Genomic DNA, 20,082 nt, shown 5'->3' with positions numbered 1-20,082 from the left:
GTACAATTATTATTCTGTTGTGGAGCAACCCAGACATCTTTCTTCAACCTCTTGCTTTTGCTTGAGGGAATCACATTTTAATTTAATTTAATTTTTCAATTTTATGCCCTGCCCTATCCTGCAAGCAGGCTCAGGGCAGCTTACAACACTAAAACAACGTTAAAATGAACCACATCAAAAATTAAACATCATAACTACGGATATTTCAAATCAGATCAGAAAACAGTAATTCATACAATTGGCAACAAATCACTGTTGCTAGAAAAAATGTGATAAACACACCCTACAGTTTAATCAGTAGAAGAACATATACTTCTATGGTGGGTCCCTACAACAGAGTGCCTGTGAGAGCCATGGTGTCTGTCAAGTGTTTGCAATTCTGTTTGTTCTTTTGCCTATAATGGCCATAGCATGGTGGTGAACTCCCCTGGAACTTCAGTATGTTTTAATTGATGCCAGACCTTGTGCAAGAAAGACAGAAGGCATGCAGGTACTATACCACTACACTATCTTGGATACCCTTAACACACCCTTAAATAGAAATTATGGTAGTAAGCAGTGTGGAATGTTGATGTTTGAGTACCTCATCCTACCACTGGATAGGAGCAACACTATACCAAGCTGTTTTGGACCATTTATTGTAATTCTTCACATAAGTTTTTAGCATAAGGATAATCAGCCTGGGATGCAGTGGCAATTGAATGTGGGGAAGTGGAAGAGAACAGTTGGTTGCAATACTCAGCTCCTGTCACTGAGCGCAAGGGGGGAAGGAAACTTGCATGATATAGTACACCCATGAGTAAGTCTTCAAAGATTAGTATAGGCATAATTGATTACTCATGACTATACCATTTGTGCTGATCTGTAAACTCCTACACTGATCCATTAACTTTACAACACAAATCAGCATTTTGCAGTACTGGAACCTCTTCCCTGATGAAGTATGAAGTGGTGTTTTCCAGTATAAACAGCCCATATTACCAAATGCTCTGCTACTGCTTGGATATTTGTCTGTCACTTCGGGCAAAGCACGGCAATTCTGTTAATAGCTGAATGTCAGTCACCTTTCAGAGGAAAAGCCTTTCAATTTTAAAAAATGCCTTACATACAAATTAATAATGTGATCTGGATTTTTAATACTTGAACTCAAAAAGATTATTCAAAATTGGAAAAATAAAATATCAAGAAGAAATATAAGAATAAAAGCAATGATAATTTTCTTCCTTACTTCAAATCCTTTTTGCACTCCTAAACAGATTTTAGTTCCTCCTCCAGCTGACGTAGGCAGAAAACGTACAAGAGAATCACGCACGCTGTCACTGATTATCTGTCTCAGACCAGTCTTAATTGTTGCAGCACTATGGAATGTGACAATTCCAACCCAGGAACCTGTTTCAATAATCTGACGGATAAATATTTCTGCAGCTTGCTTTAGGCGATTAATGCGATTATGCTATATATGAAGGGAGAAAAATACCCATACAATTGTCAGCACCATAAAAAAAATACTGCAGAGAACAATGAGTTTAAAAGTTCTGTTATTCATGACAGACAGTTGAACTTAGGAAATGTACAATAAACATACACATACAAAATAGACAAGAGGATTGGATCCAGACTAAATATCCCATTTCCATCAATAGAGAACACTTCTGTTAACAGAATGGAACTCCTCTTTTGATTCAAGGATCTTCTGTTGATAGAAAATAAATTTCAGATCCAATCCATAAAGTTTATGAGCTCTCTGAATGATTTCCTTTTTATTTTATTTGTTACATAATCCTTAGAGACTTATTACATGTACCCCACTGAAATGAAAAGGAAGTAACAGGACTACAGTTAGTTTCAGTAAGTTTGTAGTGCTGTTGTAACCACAGAATATATTGTTACTGAGCTTTGATTACTGTGGCTGGTCGAGTTGATATTTTACTAAAAACACACTACAGGCCACCAGGGAAGGTAACATGACATCTGACCCACAACTCTTAGGTCTGTAACTAAGGTCTCTTGAGATACAGAACCTGAATAATCATCCTAACAAACAAGCCAGCCAAAGCATTTCTACCCTCCAATTCCTTGTGTGTGAGATGGCAAAAACCACTAAAAGATGGCAGATGCCACTGAAAGATATCTGAAGCCAGGTTATGGCAGGGTACCTCTACCTTTCCACTGGCAAAGCTTGCTTCAGGTGATTAATACCTCAGCTACCCTTGAGGTAACTGGATGTGAATTGGCTGGAAACTGAAGCAATTTCATTTCAGTGCCCCAAGGACAGTAAAGTTGGTAGTCCCCTGTGCAAGCACCAGTCATTTCCAACTCTGGGGTGATGTTGCTTTCACGTTTTCACGGCAGATTTTTATGGGGTGGTTTGCCATTGCCTTCCCCAGTCATCTACACTTTCTCCCCAGCAAGCTGAGTACTCATTTTACCAACCTTGGAAGGATGGAAGGCTGAGTCAACCTCAAGCTGGCTACCTGAAACCCAGCTTCCGCTGAGATCGAACTCAGGTCGTGAGCAGAGCTTAGGACTGCAGTACTGCAGCTTTACCATTCTGTGCCACGGGGCTTTTCTGCCCCAAGGATAGGCACCTGTTTTAAGGTTTTGGGGCAGGTGGGGACCTGCATGGAAGCTAGTAAGGCTTGCAGTCAGCACTACAGGTCAAAGAGCCCTCTCAAGTGCTCTCTTTGCTAGAAAACAAGATAGCAAAAAAAGGGTAAATAGGCAGGGCTCAAGGTGCCACACCAAAATGCATCCTATAACACCAAAAGGCATCCTATGACATCCTAGACACATTAATGCATGCTATGAAGGGGAGAGATGCAGTAACATCCTCCTTTCTTAGGAGTAAGGAAACAGCCTATCATGAGGGAAGCATACAGTCCATGGAGGAGGCAAGGCTTGAATACATTGCAGGCATCTTGCTTAATAGCCAGGGCTGTGCTCTCTGAAGCCCTTGCCAGACATAAATGCAACCGAGGGGTCTGGTCCTGTAAAACTGCTTTAACTTATTGCTGAGGGATACCTTTGGGCCAGGGCTTTTTTTGAGCAGGAATGCACAGGAACGCAGTTCCGGCTGACCTGGTGTCAGGGGGTGTGGCCTCAGGGCTCTTTTTCTAGCAGGAGCTCCTCTGCATATTAGACCACACACTCCTGATGTAGCCAATCCTCAAAGAGCTTAAAGGGCTCTTAGTACAGGGCCTACTATAAGCTCCAGGAGGATTGGCTACATCAAGGGGGCATGGCCTAATATACAGATGAGTTCCTGCTAGAAAAAGAACCCTGTGTAGCCTAATATGCAAATGAGTCCCTGCTGGGCTTTTTCTGCAAAAAAAAAAAAACCCGTTTTGGCCGTCTTTGGGGCATTTAATGACTCAGTTTAACTCAGGCTTTTGCTGAAAAAACATTTCTACTCCCTTTTATCTACTGCTTCAACTGTTTATATACTTTTCCTGACCTATTTGAACTATTTCCTTGTTTCACAAAAACCTTGGCAGTAGCTGTACTGTCATCAGAGGTGGCAGCAAGTTTCCATTCTCTTCCTCCTTCACTGCAAAGAAAGAGATGGCAGGAAGCTGAAGCTCTTCCTCCTTGATACCACTAACAATCATTTACTCTCCTGCCCAAGTTTATTTATTTATTCATTTATTTATTTTGGTAAATTGATATTCTGCCCTTTCCCAAACGGGCTCAGGGCAGATTACATCCAAGTAAAACCAGTCAAATACAATAAAACCAATAAAATGCAATTAAAAGCAAAACAACACAATACAGTACTATATAACAAAGTTAGCTAGAGATGTCTAAATAGCAGCAAGTAACAGCCACTGCTGCTGTCTTCTCAACTGCCTGCCATCCTGCTCAGGACAGCTGCTCTGGGACCAATGGGTACCATCCTTGCTAGGGTTGATTTTGCTTGTATTAATGCTTTGCAGGAAATTTGCTGGCAAATTATTAAGCAATAGACAATTCAATATGCGAAACACAAATTGCCTCCATTGTCCATTGTACCATTCTCATTCTGTGCAAATTGATTTGATCTTTTATTTATTATAGTATTTATACTTTGCCCAAGTTTGTTTATATTAAATGCAACAATGGAGGGCTGCAACTTTGCTTAGAGCAGTGTTGGAGGAAGGGATGTTTATTGCTTTTCCCCATGACTGTTTTGAAAATCAAACTCATGCCCCACATGCCACTATTTTCTCTGCGTACTGACTACAGCCCCTCTTGTTTATGGAGCCTGTATTCCATAAAAGTTTAATCCTCACCAAACAAACAAATTGTTCTCTTCCCACAAAAACTAGACTGCAAACATTGTAAATTTAGTTTTGGGAGCAGTCAGCTCAGTTAACTGGTGCGTAGAACCATGTCACGTAGATGAATTTGGCAAGAATTAAATGTTCTTATCAGGAAGAACAAAAACAGCAGCATTTCTAACAATTTACAATTTATTACTGATACAGTGATACAAAATTACAGACATTAATGCCATCATCTTAAAACTGACCAATTCTCTATAAACTTTACTTTTAGAACTGGAAAATAATAACTTACGGAAGTCATGCTACCAGAAACATCAAGTACTAAACACAATACTCTATCCTGGGTTTGTAGCAAGGAGAAAGCTGGGGCAGGTGGAAGAGAACTTAATGGAGATGAACCAATGAAGTCTTTAGAGGTTGTGATTACTTCCCAAGTGCTTCTGTACTTGCATAGTTTGTTATGCAGATTTGTTGCATTAATATTATGACTACTGTTGTTGCAGAACTCAATAACCTTTTAAAAAAAGAAAGAGTTTAGTAACTCTTAATTTATTACAAGAATTCATGTTTCACAAAGAAATGGTAATCCAAAAGTACTGTGAACCAACACTACATAAAATCCAAATTATTATATTACTACAAATGAATTATAATACACTGTAAATCCAAATTATTATATTACTACAAATGAATTATAATACACTGTAATTCTGTATGTTTAAAAAGACTGTACCATACAGATAAATATGTCTTCTTCAAAAGACGCAAAGAAAGAGTATAGTAGTTCCAAGTCAAACTATTAGGAACAACTCCTTAAGTGCTCAATTTTAGCCCCCCCCCCCCAAAAAATTTCACCATACAGATCTTCCTTCTTTCCCTGACATGAACACTAGCTTATTCCAAACACATTTCCCACATACTTAGGGCTTACAGACAGCTGCCTCCCAGGTGATGAGTAAATCTATGCTAGATATGATGCAGTTCTAGCTGGCTTGGCCAGGCCTCTGCCTCAATAAAAGGTCTCTGGCAGAGGGAAGGCACTTGGCAGCCACGTGCTCTCAGACTGCGTGCCCTGTCCTCTTTGCCACCTGCAGCCTCCAACAGGCTTCCAAAGACAGTGAGAGATGCAGAGCCACCCACAAGTGCCCCCTCCTGAGAGAAACTGGGCCTGCCACTACCTGCTCCACCACTGTGGCTCTCTTTCTCTGGCCATGTTTGGGGGTGGGGAAACAAGGTCACTCATTGGGTTGTGTAAGAACACATATCCACGAAATGCAGCTGATGGCATTGTACTGTTCTGTGTCAATATGCAGAAAGTAACCTACTGGATAGTTGATGTCAGGGGATGTGGCCTAATATGCAAATGAGTTCCTGCTGGGCTTTTTCTACAAAACAAGCTCTGAACCTCTCTCTATATATATAAAAGCCAGCATTCCATTCTCATTTCTCAACATGCTACTGCAATGTTACATGCTAGTGCAGTGGTCTTCCACCCATGAATTGAGACCCTTGGGTGGATTGTAGACCTTTACCTGTTGGGTCATGAACCCCTATAGACTTGCCAATTTCTGCTGCTTTTTGAAAGAACCTGCTATTTTTGCATGTGAACAGAGAACACTACCCCCTCACCCCTATCCCTATCTCTTCAATTTTTTTCTTTTGGTTTTGGAGCCTTGATTGATACAAATTGAAGATGTTGATGCTAGAAGAAAAGACAAACGTAAAAAATAGGCCATCAAACTCCACGTGTTTCAGGGTAAAGGACTCTGAATCTTGAAAAGAGTTGAGATCAGTGCTTAAATTGAGATGACTGGAGTTGGACAACATAGAAAGATTAATAACATCTAAAGACATGGAAAAATTGAAGAAAGCGATAGTGGAAAATAAGAGCAAAATTCAAATGTCAAAGAATGGATCTGACAATCAAGACAAGCTGGAATAAAAGAAGAGGGAATAAAATAAAAGAGAAAAAAGCGGAAGAAACCATTGTGTAGAGCATCAGGCAAAGGCAGAGATACATTAATAGTTGCTGTTAATAACTGGTAAAATATTATTTTGTTTTAGGTAAAAATTTGATTAAATGTGGTGAATTGGTTTTAAAATTACTGTCTGAAGGAATTCTAAATTGATCTTCAGTTCACAACAATTGGGCATGCCGTGGACAGACAGTACCATGAATTCTAGACGACAGATTTCAGCTCCCTATCCTCCCAACAGATATTAGTCATACTTACTGAAGAAAGGCTTTGCATATACATTATAGATGCTGGAGTACTTTGATTTCTGTCCGGTACAAACTGGCACCCAGCTTCATACACCTGAGTTTGGTGGTCATAGTTGCATGTTCTAGTTTTTCCATCTTTAGTTGGGAATACATATTGACCAGTGACGTCTGCTGAGCATCTAATCAATACAACAGAAATGGATACAGCTAGTAAGAAAAAACAGGAGGTGTTATGGCGTATGTTGAGTTAAATAAAATATTAATCTAAAGAAGAAAAAAGCATATTAAAAGAGGTGGTTGATTCTGTTTATATACTTCAGTCACAGTTGCCCAAAGGTATAGAAAGTGCCACTGCTGCTAAAACAAGACCCAATGCCTAACAAGCTTGCTGGTTCTATTCAAGGTATGAACTTTCATGTACATGCACACTTTTTCAGATAAAACAGAATGGAAGAAAGCCATTCAAACTTATAGACAGAGGCTGAACAGCAAATTAGCATATAATATTATGAAGATATTTTGAGACAAAACAGGAATAAGTTAAGTGTATAGGGTCGCTTATTCCTGTTTTGTCTCAAAATATCTTCATCATTTTATATGCTAATTTGCTGTTCAGCCTCTGTCTATAAACTTGAATGGTTTTCTTCCATTTCATCGTATCTGCAGAAGTGTAAAGGTAGTCCCCTGTGCAAGCACCAGTCATTTCCAACTCTGGGGTGATGTTGCATCATGATGTTTTCATGGCAGACTCTTTTTTAATGGGGTGGTTTGCCATTGCTTTCTCCAGTCATCTACACTTTACCCCCAGCAAGCTGGGTACTCATTTTACCAACCTTGGAAGGATGGAAGGCTGAGTCAACCATGAGCTGGCTACCTAAACCCAGTTGCCACCAAGATCGAACTCAGGTTGTGAGCAGAGCTTGGACTGCAGTAATGCAGCTTACCACTCTGCACCACGGGGCTCTTTTTGAAGAAGTGTGCACGTACACAAAAGCTCCTACCTTGAATAAAACTTTGTTGGTCTTAAAGGTGCCACTGGACTCAAACTTTCTTCTTTTGCTTCACACCAACATAGCTACCCACCTGGATCTAAGCTAGCTCATTTTCAGACAGTCATCTCACCCTTAGCACCATCAGAAGATCGGACTGGTCTACAGAAGTTCTTTTAGTATTATGTGCTTAATATGCTGTAGGGCAGAGGTTCCTAACTTTTTGAGCCTGTGGGCATCTTTGGAATTCCTACATGTGGTGATAGGTGAAATCAGAAGATGACTGCTACAGGAGATGGAGCCAACCTCGAAATCTCAGGGTTTTGAGGTTGGGTCCACCTCCTGCAGCTGTCATTTTGTGATTGTGCCTATAATTCTTCAACAATTCAAGCAGAGGCTCTGCTTAAGAGGATGCATTTTAAAATTAATATATTATTTTTAAGTATTTTATACACACAGTTTACCTTCAGTTGTTCAGTAAAGATCCTTGTGATTTGCTGCCAAAGCAATTTTTAAAAAATCTGCACAGCCAATCAGAAGCCCTGCTGGGGAAAAGTCCCACCTGGTCCTGGCCGGTTTCTAAAAACACTTGACAGACACCAGGAAAGGTATAGGTTGGCACCATGGCTCTCATAGGCACCCTGTTGTAGAGACCCACCATAGAAGTATATGTTCTTCTACTGATCAAACTGTAGGGACATTCAGTTGGATATTAACTAAGATCCTAACATTAAAAACTTCTGTTAATTAAGTTATTAAAACGAATCCAAAAGAACTAATAAAAAAACTCCACATTGCCATAGCTCTAGGCTCTAGCTGGATGTCACAAATGGCATGAGTTCACCACAGGGAATAACAGGTATATTGCAGCTATTAGCTACTTTTGGCAACGTGTGTAAAAACACTGCAGGACCCAATTCAAACTGGGACTACTGCATGGAAGAAGGAAAAATTCCTGCCTTCTTGCCTGTGTTAATTTCAGCTGCAAGGCTGAAGGTGGAGGTGGGGGGCATTGTTAGCTCTATGTGGAGCCAGCATGTGCAAGAATTCAGAATTCAAATGAGCTAGATCAAAACTCTTGATACCTTCAATTTCCCTTAAAAAGGAGCATCTGAGGGTCTCAATATTAGGGTTGTAGCAATTAGCATTTCTTTCCCCAATAAACATACTTGATTCCCAGCAGTTATTCTCTGAAATACAGCAGAAAGGACAAACAACCTTTTTTAAAAAGTTAATTAAAATAAGAACCAAACTAGATATAACTGTGTTTGTGTAAAGCTGTCTAATTTTAAACAAAAATGGAGCACACGGATGAGAAGAACTTCGCTCTGTTCCATCTCTGTATCTTATGAGTGTGCTCCATTTAGTTTCAGCATTTCTTCTCAGTCATGCCCCCTTCCAAGGTTGGAGCCAGGTTGAAAGAAAAATAGTGCAGTGAGAAAAGGCACAGAGCTCCATTTTTGTTAGAAGCAAGACCCACCCCCCAAGTAGGCCTCATGCATGAACAGATATACTTACGTGTAAACACTAGACTTGCAGTTTGCCTTCTGGTGGTGGGAGATCTCCTTCTCCCAGCGCCTGTTGCCCACAGTGGCTGGAGGGGGTTGGGAATCATTGCCAGGCAACAGTGTCATGTTAATTCTGGGGGGAACTCAAGAACTGATGTCACCCTCTCTATGAAGCACTAGAAACTCTATGCTTTTACCACAGAGTTTCTGGCAATTCTTAGAGAACTACAATGTCACTTCTGGCTTTCTTAGGGAAACTCCGCCCTCAAACAGGGATGACATTGTGCAATGCCCCTGATGTGATGATGTCACTTAAAAGTGATGTCATTGCATTGCTGATGTTGTGCATGATGCTCTAGGTTCAGGTAGCCATGAGCCCACTCATGGACAAAGACTCTACCTATACAAAAACTCTGTGGTTCACACCCATGGCAAAATACTCTTGGACCAGGTCCGGACCAGGATCTGCCCACTGGCTGTGAAGTAGGATCTGGCAACCATAGGCTTTCCCCAGAAGTGACCTAATGTTATCACCCAACAGTGTGCCCCATTTCCCCACCCCCCTCAGATTCTAGCTGCTGACTGGCACCCCTAATCAACACACTCAAGGGGAAAAACTATGTGGCAGGTGAAATATACTTGTGTTGTGGTTTTCACATGCTCTTGCTAAATGCAGTACCTACCTGATGACATTATTATTTATATATTATTTGGGCCCACTCTGCCATGCTTTCCACTATCTTTAGTTGTTGAATGCCTCCCTTCTCTATTTAGCAAGTGGTAATCTTGATCATATAAAACAGGGGTGATTACTCCTATGTGTCTGAAACTTGGAGGAAAAGGAGGAAGTTTCTTTGTGAGAGGGGATCAGTCGCTGAGCTTTTGAACTTAATTGGATGGACAATGAGTTACAGTTGGATGTGTTTTCCACTGAAACCAGTGAAAACCAATATAATGTTAGTAGCAAATTTAACAAAGCCAAATCAAGGAAAACAAGGACAAATTTTCATGCACAAATTCCTGCATTAACAGGAGCCGACAACAAAGATGCTAGCTGCAATAATGACTTTTCTTGATACCCATTACTCTCCCTTTTCCTGATTGTTGGTTGTAGTCTATTAGAACAAAACTGAATGTACACATTCATTACATAGGTAAGGTAAAGGTAGTCCCCTGTGCAAGCACCAATTGTTTCCTACTCTGGGGTGATGTCACATCACGACGTTTTCATGGCAGACTTTTTATGGTGTGGTTTGCCATTGCCTTCCCCAGTCATTTACACTTTCCCCCCAGCAAGTTGGGTCCTCATTTTACCGACCTTGAAGGATGAAAGGCTGAGTCTACCTGAACCCAGCTTCCGCTGGGGTTGAACTAAGGAAGTGAGCAAAGGTTAGGACTGCAGTACTGCAGCTTTACCACTCTGTGCCACAGGGCTGCTGTCATTACATTGGTGGCATCTAACAATTGTGCGATTCCTCTGAGCAGGTGCTAACACAATTGTTCAAATTCAGACCTGCATGGCAAGTTAATAATAATATATATATACATATTAAAAAATCAGACCACTTTCTAATTTTCTAGACTAGCATCAAAACATTATTCACATCAACCAAAACATTTGGGGTTGTACCTTGTTGCTTCAACCTTGTTTTGCCCAGCAGTATAGAAAGGTGCATCATTGTTGTATTCATCAAATACACCCCATCTGAGATGAGCCCACTCATGGACAAAGACTCTACCTATACAAAATCAGTAATAACTAATTAATACACAGCTATTTGCCTATACAATATAGAATTAGATGTTAATTGCCAACTTTTTCCAAAAGTTTTCAAGCAGGATACAGTGTATATGCAAAACAGCAATGGGGCAGCTTGAACAGCGATAGCCAAGTTTTCAGTACAAGGACTCCTATATCTTTTATACATGTGCAGATGAAGAAATGCTGCAGGATAGAGCTCTAAGACAGAAATACTTTTAGTTAGCTTCTACGGCTGTGCACCTTTTAAGTCACAGTAATGGCCTTTGACTAAGTCAAGGTGCCAAAAAGGCAGAATAGTTCATTGAAGCATTCTTCTTCAGTCTTATGGTCCTTACTGCAACTAAGAAAATTAAGGTCTGGACAGGGCCTGGGTAGAAGACCTTCCAAGAAGGCTACTAAAGTTCCACAGAACAAAAAAGGGCATAATTGTTAATAAAAATTAATATGTTATTATGAGCTGGCACTTTTTCCTTTCCTGTCCCCCATCAGGTTTCCTCCTTCCCCCCTCCCCTCCATATGCAATATCCCAGAAGTACTCAACTGGCAAGATGCCATCAGGGTAATTTTGCTGTAACTTTATTGCTTAATTTGTATTGTTATGCTTACCTGTGTATATATATTGTGTTTTAACTTGTATTTTACTGATGCACATTACCCAGAGCCAGGCCTGGATGATGTACATCAGTAAAATACAAGTTTTAAGCAAATAACTAAATAAATAAAGTAAAAAGCTGTAATATTTGATTTAAAAGAGAGAAATTTACAAAAATGAGGGAAATAAGTAAAAAAAGAAGCTGAATGGGAAACACAAGAGAGTCAATCCCTAAAGGATGTTAGGAAGCTACTTAAAACCACACTGAAGTCTAAATAGAATGCATCCTACAGGCTAAGAAGGGCACTGTGAAGTCTAAAAGAAGGCCTGCATGATTAACAATGCAAGTCAAGGAAGCTATAAAAAAATAAAGAGTATTCTTTTTAAAAGTGGAAGGTCCGCCCTAATGAATTGAACAGGAGGGACCACAGTCTCTGACAAAAGAAATGCAAGTCAGTCACTAGACGTGTGACAAGAAATTTTGAGGAGCAGGTTGCTACAAGCATCAAGACAAACAATAAACATATGTAATGAGAAAACTTACATTGCAAGTTATTACAACACTCGGAACGACCCCCCAGGACTTAACAGAGATATTGGTTACTTATTATCTCACAACATATGCTAAATTCATTCAGTCCTTACATCATGGATGTGAGGGCGATCTGGCTGTGACATCTGTCACCCCATTGATTGCCAGCATTGATTCGGCTGATCTGGCTGGCTAGGTGGGCGTCCCCTACCTCCCTCACCACTCCATGTGCGTCCCTCCTGAAGCTGCACGCTCAGTGGAAGAGGATGACCATCTGTATTTTTATTTGGAATAGTAGATGGCACTACCCCTTAAAGTTATTTGAAACTGCCACGAAGCCCACAAGTATGCTATCACATTTAGTTTGACTGTCTTGTTAGGATTCCATTTCAATTTGTACACATTAAGTCATTTAATTACTGCAGACAGGCAGTGCCTATACTTTACTGTTTTAATTGATGTATTTGTGTTTTATATGTGTAGTTCAGTTTTGGTTTTATGATATACTTTTATCTACGCTTGCCCAAATTCTCTATGGTATCCCTATATGGATCTCAGCATTTACCAGGAAAGTGGAGGGCATTCAAGCCTCATTCTTTAGACAAATTCTTGGTTTGCCAAAATGTGTGTCCTACTTTGCTGTCTGCTCTGAAGTGGGTCAGTCTTTGGTGGAGACAAAAGCCTGGATTGCAGTGTTTAAATTCTGGCTCAAAATTCACTTTAGGACAGATCCTAACAGCCTTCTTGATTGTATGAAAAGAGACCCATATATTTCATCCTGGACAGCAGTGCTTCTGTCCAAACTCAATCAATTGGGGTTAGAGGTAGATGATTTTTCTACCTCTGGCGAGTCATATATCTTCAGATGTATTAAATTGAGACTGTGGGAATTGGAGGAAACAAAATTACGGCCAACTGACCCTCATATTTGCTCTCCAGCTTCCTTAGGTCTCTATGCTTTCTGTGGCAAAATGCACAATTATCTATCAGACTTAACCATTCCAAGTCATCGCAGGGCATTTATGTTGGCTAGACTAAATGCGTTTCCCTCCAAAGTTTTACAAGGGAGATATCAGTGAGTCCCTTTAGCCGACAGACTTTGCTCCTGTGGAGCGAATACTCCTGACTCTATCCAGCATATATTGCTTGATTGTTCCTTTTACCATAACCTCCGTAAAGATTTATTTGGCAAGCTTTCTTTTTCCCCAGATTTGTCTATTCTGCCACCCTGTTATTTATTGAGTGATACTGAGGGGGTGGTTAGTGAGGCTGTGGCAAAATTTCTGGCTGACATCCTTAATTTAATTCTGACCATGTTTGAATGCATCTGTAAGCTCGGTTTCATTTTGATTTTATCTCCAATGTTTAAATTTTTATATTCTGTGTATTTTTATTTGAATCTATTATGCCATTAAAGGTTTGGTATGGTAAGATATACTTTTATAATGCTTTCTTTCGTGGTTCTGATTGGGTATATTTTTAAATTAAATAAATATTTAGAGAGATATTAAATTAATATAAATTAAATTAAATAAATATTTAGAAACTGGCAGAAATCAGCGTCAGAATGCCACCATTGCTGCCAGATTAACTTAAATTAACTTGTAATTTGAATTTTTAAATATATTAACTGGTTTTTATAATGTTAAAGTTTTTATTGTTAAATTTAAAGTTTTTATTTATTATTGTATATGCATAAAATGTTGTCAGCCGCCCTGAGCCGCCTAGGCGGGGAGGGCGGGATACAAATAAAATTTATTATTATTATTATTATTATTATTATTATTATTATTATTATTATTATTATTATTATTATTATTATTATTATTATTATTACAAAATAAAATAAGGCTGATAATGGATTTTCAGGATAATTTTTGCCCTGTTACTTATCATCCTTAAATTTGATTGTTGAATATTTTAATGGGTGGGTGATATCATTTGAATTAACAAGTCTTACCTCGTGGTCCATAGACATAATACAAACTGTCATTTGTCAGAAAGTTTGATGTGAAATGAATATATCGTCCCTGTTCTCCACATCCACCATACTGCAAGGTATATGGATCATCTCCATATTTCAGGAAAGGATCAGCCACTATGACATCTGCCTAAGTAAAGCAGGGCCAAGTTTAAAAATCACCAAAAAAGGAAGTGGTAGTACATTATTTAATATTAATGCTCTGTGGCATCTTTGCTGAGCCAAAATGCCCATAGATTTTAATTGTGCTCTCCATAATAATAGCCACACAGTCACAGTCACACAGGTTGGTAGGCTGCAATGATTAGGGGGAAGGGGGCAAAATCACTCCCCCTTACTTCTTGTGCTAGTTGAATTTTATTGATGGAATAGGATGAAAGGAAATGATTCTTCACCTGCTCCCTCCCCACTGCAGCATTCTGACTAGCATGGTTGTTACTCCATTCCTTTCAACCATTTTTGCATACCTACTTTATACGCTTAACATTCTTTCCTATTATTCCCTTCTTTTGCCAGCTCCTCCCATAACACTTCCTTCTTCCAGCAACTAACTCTACTTCCTTTCAATTCCCCCTTTTGCATAGTGGAGTAACAACAAACACCCAAATCCCCTAACTTAATAGTTTGTTTTTTACTGAAAATTTCAGGTTGGGTAACTTCACATGGAAAAGGAACTATATAGGGATGTGCACATGGTATATACCAGGGGTGGCCAATGGTAGCTCTCCAGATGTTTTTTGCCTACAACTCCCATCAGCCCCAGCCATTGGCCATGCTGGCTCAGACTGATGGGAGTTGTAGGCAAAAAAATCTGGAGAGCTACCATTGGCCACCCCTGGTATATACTAAGCCAAATATATACTCCAAAAATACTTTATTGGCTGTATTCAGCTACCAAAATAGCTTTTATTGGGCATGGCTAAAGGCCTTTAGTTAGCTTGCTCAGTTGGGCCAAGGCAGCAGTGCAACTCAGAAGGCATTTAAAGTTTAAATGCCTTCAGTTTACCCACGACAGGAACTGAATGCATTTAAAATTTAAATGTCTTAAATTCCTAATATTTAGATCTCCCACTACCAAAAGCCTGCCTCCCACCAACCCCAGAAGATACTAGTACACTGTGAAAGAAAAATATCCCTTTTAAGGAATTATTTCCGTCCTCAGCTTAATGTCCTTCAGTCTTGAGACTCAGTCTCCATAACACTACAGGCGTTATCTGCATAGAAGTGGGCCAGTTCTAGCAAGTTCATGAAGGTCTTGTCCACATACTTCTCTGTCTCTCTCAATTGCTCCAGGTCAGCAACTTTAACTTTGAGGGAACAAGGCTAATTCGTAGGAGCTAAGAGTTCAATGAATCACATGCACCCACAATTCCTGTTCCATAAGAAAATAATCATATGTGAAAGGCATCAGACTGAGGACAATGGAAATAATTCCTTAGAAGAAACCACCACTTCCTTGCACAATAAACCGATATGTTTGGAGATTTAGTGGAGATTTAATTGTTAGAATATGGGTTCTCTGATTGTCACTATTTTGATCACATGGTGACTTGCCTGCCTGGTATGAAGACTGCACGCATCATGTACTGTTTAGATAGGCTGATAGCTAGTGCAAGGGAAGAGTGCACATTGGCATCAATGATGGCGGGAAATGTGGCTGTGTCTTTGGGAAATGTAGTTGTGTGGTTCTAGAGGTTTCCTTCCCTGAAACTGCAGAATCCTGTACCAAGAAACTCAATATGCTGTACTTCCTCACCCCAAATAATGAAGTTATACAGCAGCTTTAAATAGTTTTGTTTCTGTGATTGTTTCTTGCTCCCCCTCAAACTCCTCAGCCAAACTAATTCTCTGTTAGTGCCTCTGTTCAGCTATTGTGTTCATGTGCTCCACAAGCTGCTCTCTCATTTGTTAGAGACTTACCTAAGGTTAACTTTGCTTAGAATTGGGACCTGTGACTCCTCTCCTTTCTTTCACTATCCATTGGGGGGAGGGGGTAGAATTTAGCAATTAGATATATTCCATGCTTACCTTTTCATAGGATTCTATGGTTACTCTGCTGTATTCAATTTTGCTTGTCCATGTCAAAGGAACTATAATTTTTAAAGTCTTGAAGTAAAATCTTTGTTTTGTAGCATTGAACAGATAAGTAGATGCTTCTGTAACCATTTCCTAATGGCAAAAGAACACAGTAAGTATGTTGTGTGTCAGAGCTGTGTACAAAGGGTTGCATATAGCTTTTATTCACATCTTCATTCTTTCTGACCTTTCCATATCTTATGTATCGGATGAATTATATTTGTTCTCTGCCATACTTGTTTCATACTTGTTTTTTGCATCAAGTGACTTTTTCATGTTCTGTAAACTTTTTTTAAGCAGATGTGTACACAAAGAGCATTTGGCTATATATTTTGTTAATATTAGATTCATGTTGCAATCTGTACTGGCATAATGCTTCTATAATGGTAATATGTAACCAACTTTGCATTCAAATGTTTAATGTGTGTGCACACACTACCACCTGCACCAAGACAAAATGGGAGGCAATGATACACCAAAAGTTCCATTCTGTGATATCAGTAACATGGAGTGTACTAGGACATTCTGAAAAGAGTTCCTTTGGGGAGGAATTTTGAAGCATTCCTAAATTGATCTTCAGTTTGCATGAAGCATTTCTGACCTGATGTTCAGCTGGCATATTGCTTTGAGAAGGTGTAATGTACTGAGTCACGAGACATGTTGAAGGCAACATACTTTATTGGCAAATACATCACAAGGCAAGGAAACGCGGGCCGGGTCCCAATTATATACATACCCCGGAACAACCCTCCGTCTGGCCAGGTCCAATCCTGGCCAGTTAACCTTCCGCCACAGATCTTCATTGGCGGAGTGTATTAGCGAGCTACATCCGGGGACCAGTGGGCTTCCACTGGTCGCCTCTGTAGCGTTCGCTGTGTTGTAACATCAAGACTGAAATGCAAGACATAGCACTCCTCCCCCCCTAGTTCAGGACACAAAGTCTTTCAAGTCTTTCAAGACTGGTGCCCTGCGTTCCCTGGTCGACATCCTTGGGGTTATCTGGGGAGTTGGAGCGGCCGCCGTGACTGGCGGGGCGGCTGGTTCCTCGTGTTGGGGTGACGCCAGAAGAGGACTGTCCATCGCTTCTTACTCTTCCAGAATCTCCTCTCTGGGGGGGGGTCGCTCCGCCCGTATAGTTGGTGTGGCTGGCATAGGCTGGGTAGCTCCCGGAGGTGTTGCTGTCAGTTCTCCTCCGCTCCCCCGATTGCTGTCGGTTCCTCCGGCAAAGTGCGGTGGTGCAGGTGGTCGGTATGCCTCCTTAGGATCTGGCCCCCCTCTGACGAGACCTCGTAGAAGTGGGACCCGGTGACCCACAGCACCCGGGTGGCTAACCACTCCGGGCCGCTTGCAAAGTTCTTAGCATATACCAGATCCCCTGGAAAGAACATCCTAGTGGCTTCCCTGGTTTCAGGGGAACTGCGGCGGTCCGTGGCCCAGGCAGGATGCAACCTGTCTAGTCTCGTGATCAACTTCCTCCCCATTAGTAACTCGGCAGGGCTTAACTCGGTGACGGGGTTGGGGGTGATTCTGTTATCAAATAGGAAGGCTACCAGGTGGTGGTCCCAATCTCCCTGTACAATGCACCCCAGGGCCCCTTTAGTGGTGCGCACCATGTGCTCTGCTTGGCTGTTGGTGGCCGGATGGAAGCGGGTGGACAGAATGTGCTGTATGAGGTATCTATTCAAGAACTCCCGGAATTCCCAGGAGGTGAAAATGGTCCCATTGCCCGTGACGAGGGTATCAGGGATCCCATGAGTGCAAAAGACCCTACGCAAGGCTCTGACCACCGCCGCAGTGGAGGTTGAAGCTACAGGAATAACTTCCAACCACTTGGTGTATGCATCTACAAGAATAAAGAATATTTGGCCCTGGTATGGCCCCGCAAAGTCTAGGTGTAACAGGGACCACAACCTCCTATTGGACTCCCAGAGGTGGACAGGGGCACTGGGTGGATCAGGCTGGGACTCTTGGCAGGTTTGGCACCTTCGAACCCACCCTTCAATCTCTTCATCCATTCCTGGCCACCATACATAGCTACGTGCCAGGGCCTTCATCCGCACTATCCCCGGATGTGTTTCGTGTAGGGCTTCCAGCACTTGTTTCCACAATGGGGGGGGGGACCACCACCCTGCTTCCCCAGAGAAGGCACCCCTTGTGCATGGACAGTTTTTCTCTGCGTGATGCAAATGTCCTGAATTCTGCATCCTGTTTGCCCGCGGGCCATCCCCTTCCCACCCAGTCTAAAACACGGGCAAGGATGTGGTCTTTACCCGTGGCCTTAGCTACCTCGGTGGCGTGGAGGGGCCTCTCTGGTAGAGTCTATATAAGCATCACAAGATGGGCCGGGGTGGGGGCCAGGTCCATAGAGGGCAACTGCTGAGGGTGTCAGCATGTCCCATAGCTTTTCAGGGCAGTGGACCAGGGCATATGTGTATGAATTGAGGAACTGATTCCACCGCAAGACCCGCTATGACAGAATTTGTGGCATCTGGCGGTCTGGGGTGAGGAGGCCCAGCAGCGACTTATGGTCCGTGGCGATCGTGAAACACCTACCGTACAGGTAGTCGTTGAATTTATGCACACGCACCACTATTGCCAAGGCCTCCTCGTCTATCTGGGCATAGTTGCCCTTGGCGGGGGTCAGGGTCCTTGAATAATAGGCCACAGGAACCTCCCTCCCATCCGGGAGTAGGTGCCCCAAAACGGTGCCCACCCTGTACGGGGAAGCATTGCATGCCAGAATCACTGGTAAGGATTCGTCAAAATGGTGGAGCACCTCATTGGAAACTAGTAGGTCCTTGACTGCCTGAAAAGTGGCAGCCTGCTTCTTTCCCCAGACCCACAGGGCATTTTTATCAAGGAGCCTATGAAAGTGTTCTGCAATGGCCGCTTTGTGGGGCAAAAATGAATGATAGAAATTTAATAATTCCAAGAAACTTCGTAACTCCGTCTTGCACATGGGGGCTGGGGCATGGACAATAGCCCTGGTCTTGTCGGCCGTCGGGTGGATGCCTGCAGCGTCTACTGCAAATCCCAAGAACTCTACCCTCGACACCCCGAGGGAACACTTCTCCCGCTTTACTTTAAGTCCCGCCGCCTGGAAACGGCAGAGTACCTCACGCAGACGGCTGCTGAACTCCTCAGCATCCGGGGGTGGCGATTAAAACATTGTTGAAAAACGGTTGCACCCCGGGGATCCCTTTGAGAAGAGAATCCATTATGCTCTAAAAAATCCCCGGAGCCACACTAACCCCAAATTGCAACCACCGCACCCAAAAAGCTCCCCTGTGAGTCACAATGGTCTGGGCTTCTGCTGTCTCGGCATCCACTGGGAGTTGCTGGTACGCCTGGGCCAAGTCCAGTTTCCCAAAAACCTTAGAGCCCGTTAGGGCTGCCAGTACGTGGATGACCACCGGAATAGGGTATGGATTGTCCTGAAGTGCCGACTTCCGGGGTTGAAGCTTGGTGAGCTGACCTGTTTCCCTGTGTGGAGCAGACCAGGATCTTTGTTTTTGGATAGAAAAGGCTTTATAAAGCCTACTGTCTACTTTTTCCAGTAAAGGAAATTGTCTACGGCATGCATGTTTATTTCGAGGGGGATTCACTTTGGCTGACGAAAGATCCCAGGAAGGGGTTTTTTCGGCTTTGAAGATTCCCCTGATGAAGAATTGCATTCTATCACCTACAAAGAATCCTTGGAGTCATTAAATTGACATAAACTCACTAAGGCTTCAACTTCCTATGGACTATAACAACATCTGAGATAAAGTGGACGGGATAATGAGAGAATAGACGTCGTTAATAAGGTAACGATCCTTATCTGCTACTCCGGGTTCAATTTAAGCTTGTTAAAAGGGAAGATCTGGGACCCAGAACTATTTTTCAACGTGGAAAATCAAGGAGAAGTGGAAGGGGGTAGAAGTGGTTTTTTTGGACTCAAAATAAAGCAGAAAAGTGCAGAAAAATACTTGCTGTTATGAATTCCTGTGGCTTCGGAAAAAAACCCCAGTCATAACAAAGCTGCAGTCTCTCTCCTCAAAACAGGAAGTGACGTTTTCTGCAATCATTATGAGACTTCAGTGCTAGAGAGTCAGGAAGTAAGTGTGGAGTGAAGAGGAGCATCCAAGTATCCGGATACTTGCAAGAGTCAGTAACG

The 20,082-nt window shown here is 41.8% G+C and overlaps 1 protein-coding gene across 1 annotated transcript in view; it reads right to left on the bottom strand.

The window, feature by feature from the left end:
- The window catches only part of LOC132566773 (calcium-activated chloride channel regulator 1-like), a 57,637-nt gene that overhangs the window by 33,584 nt on the left and 3,971 nt on the right, over window positions 1-20,082 (bottom strand). Inside the window, exons 2-7 of the mRNA XM_060232152.1 lie at window positions 15,879-16,019; window positions 13,830-13,980; window positions 10,614-10,722; window positions 6,497-6,665; window positions 4,555-4,776; window positions 1,229-1,453 (exon numbers count right to left, since the gene is read on the bottom strand). Coding sequence (XP_060088135.1) covers window positions 1,229-1,453; window positions 4,555-4,776; window positions 6,497-6,665; window positions 10,614-10,722; window positions 13,830-13,980; window positions 15,879-16,019 — 1,017 coding nt within the window. The remainder of the gene's footprint in view (window positions 1-1,228; window positions 1,454-4,554; window positions 4,777-6,496; window positions 6,666-10,613; window positions 10,723-13,829; window positions 13,981-15,878; window positions 16,020-20,082) is intronic.

Source organism: Heteronotia binoei, chromosome 2 (genome assembly GCF_032191835.1).
Source record: "Heteronotia binoei isolate CCM8104 ecotype False Entrance Well chromosome 2, APGP_CSIRO_Hbin_v1, whole genome shotgun sequence".
NCBI classification, from domain to species: Eukaryota; Metazoa; Chordata; class Lepidosauria; order Squamata; family Gekkonidae; genus Heteronotia; species Heteronotia binoei.
This window is presented reverse-complemented; position numbering and strand designations above follow the sequence as displayed.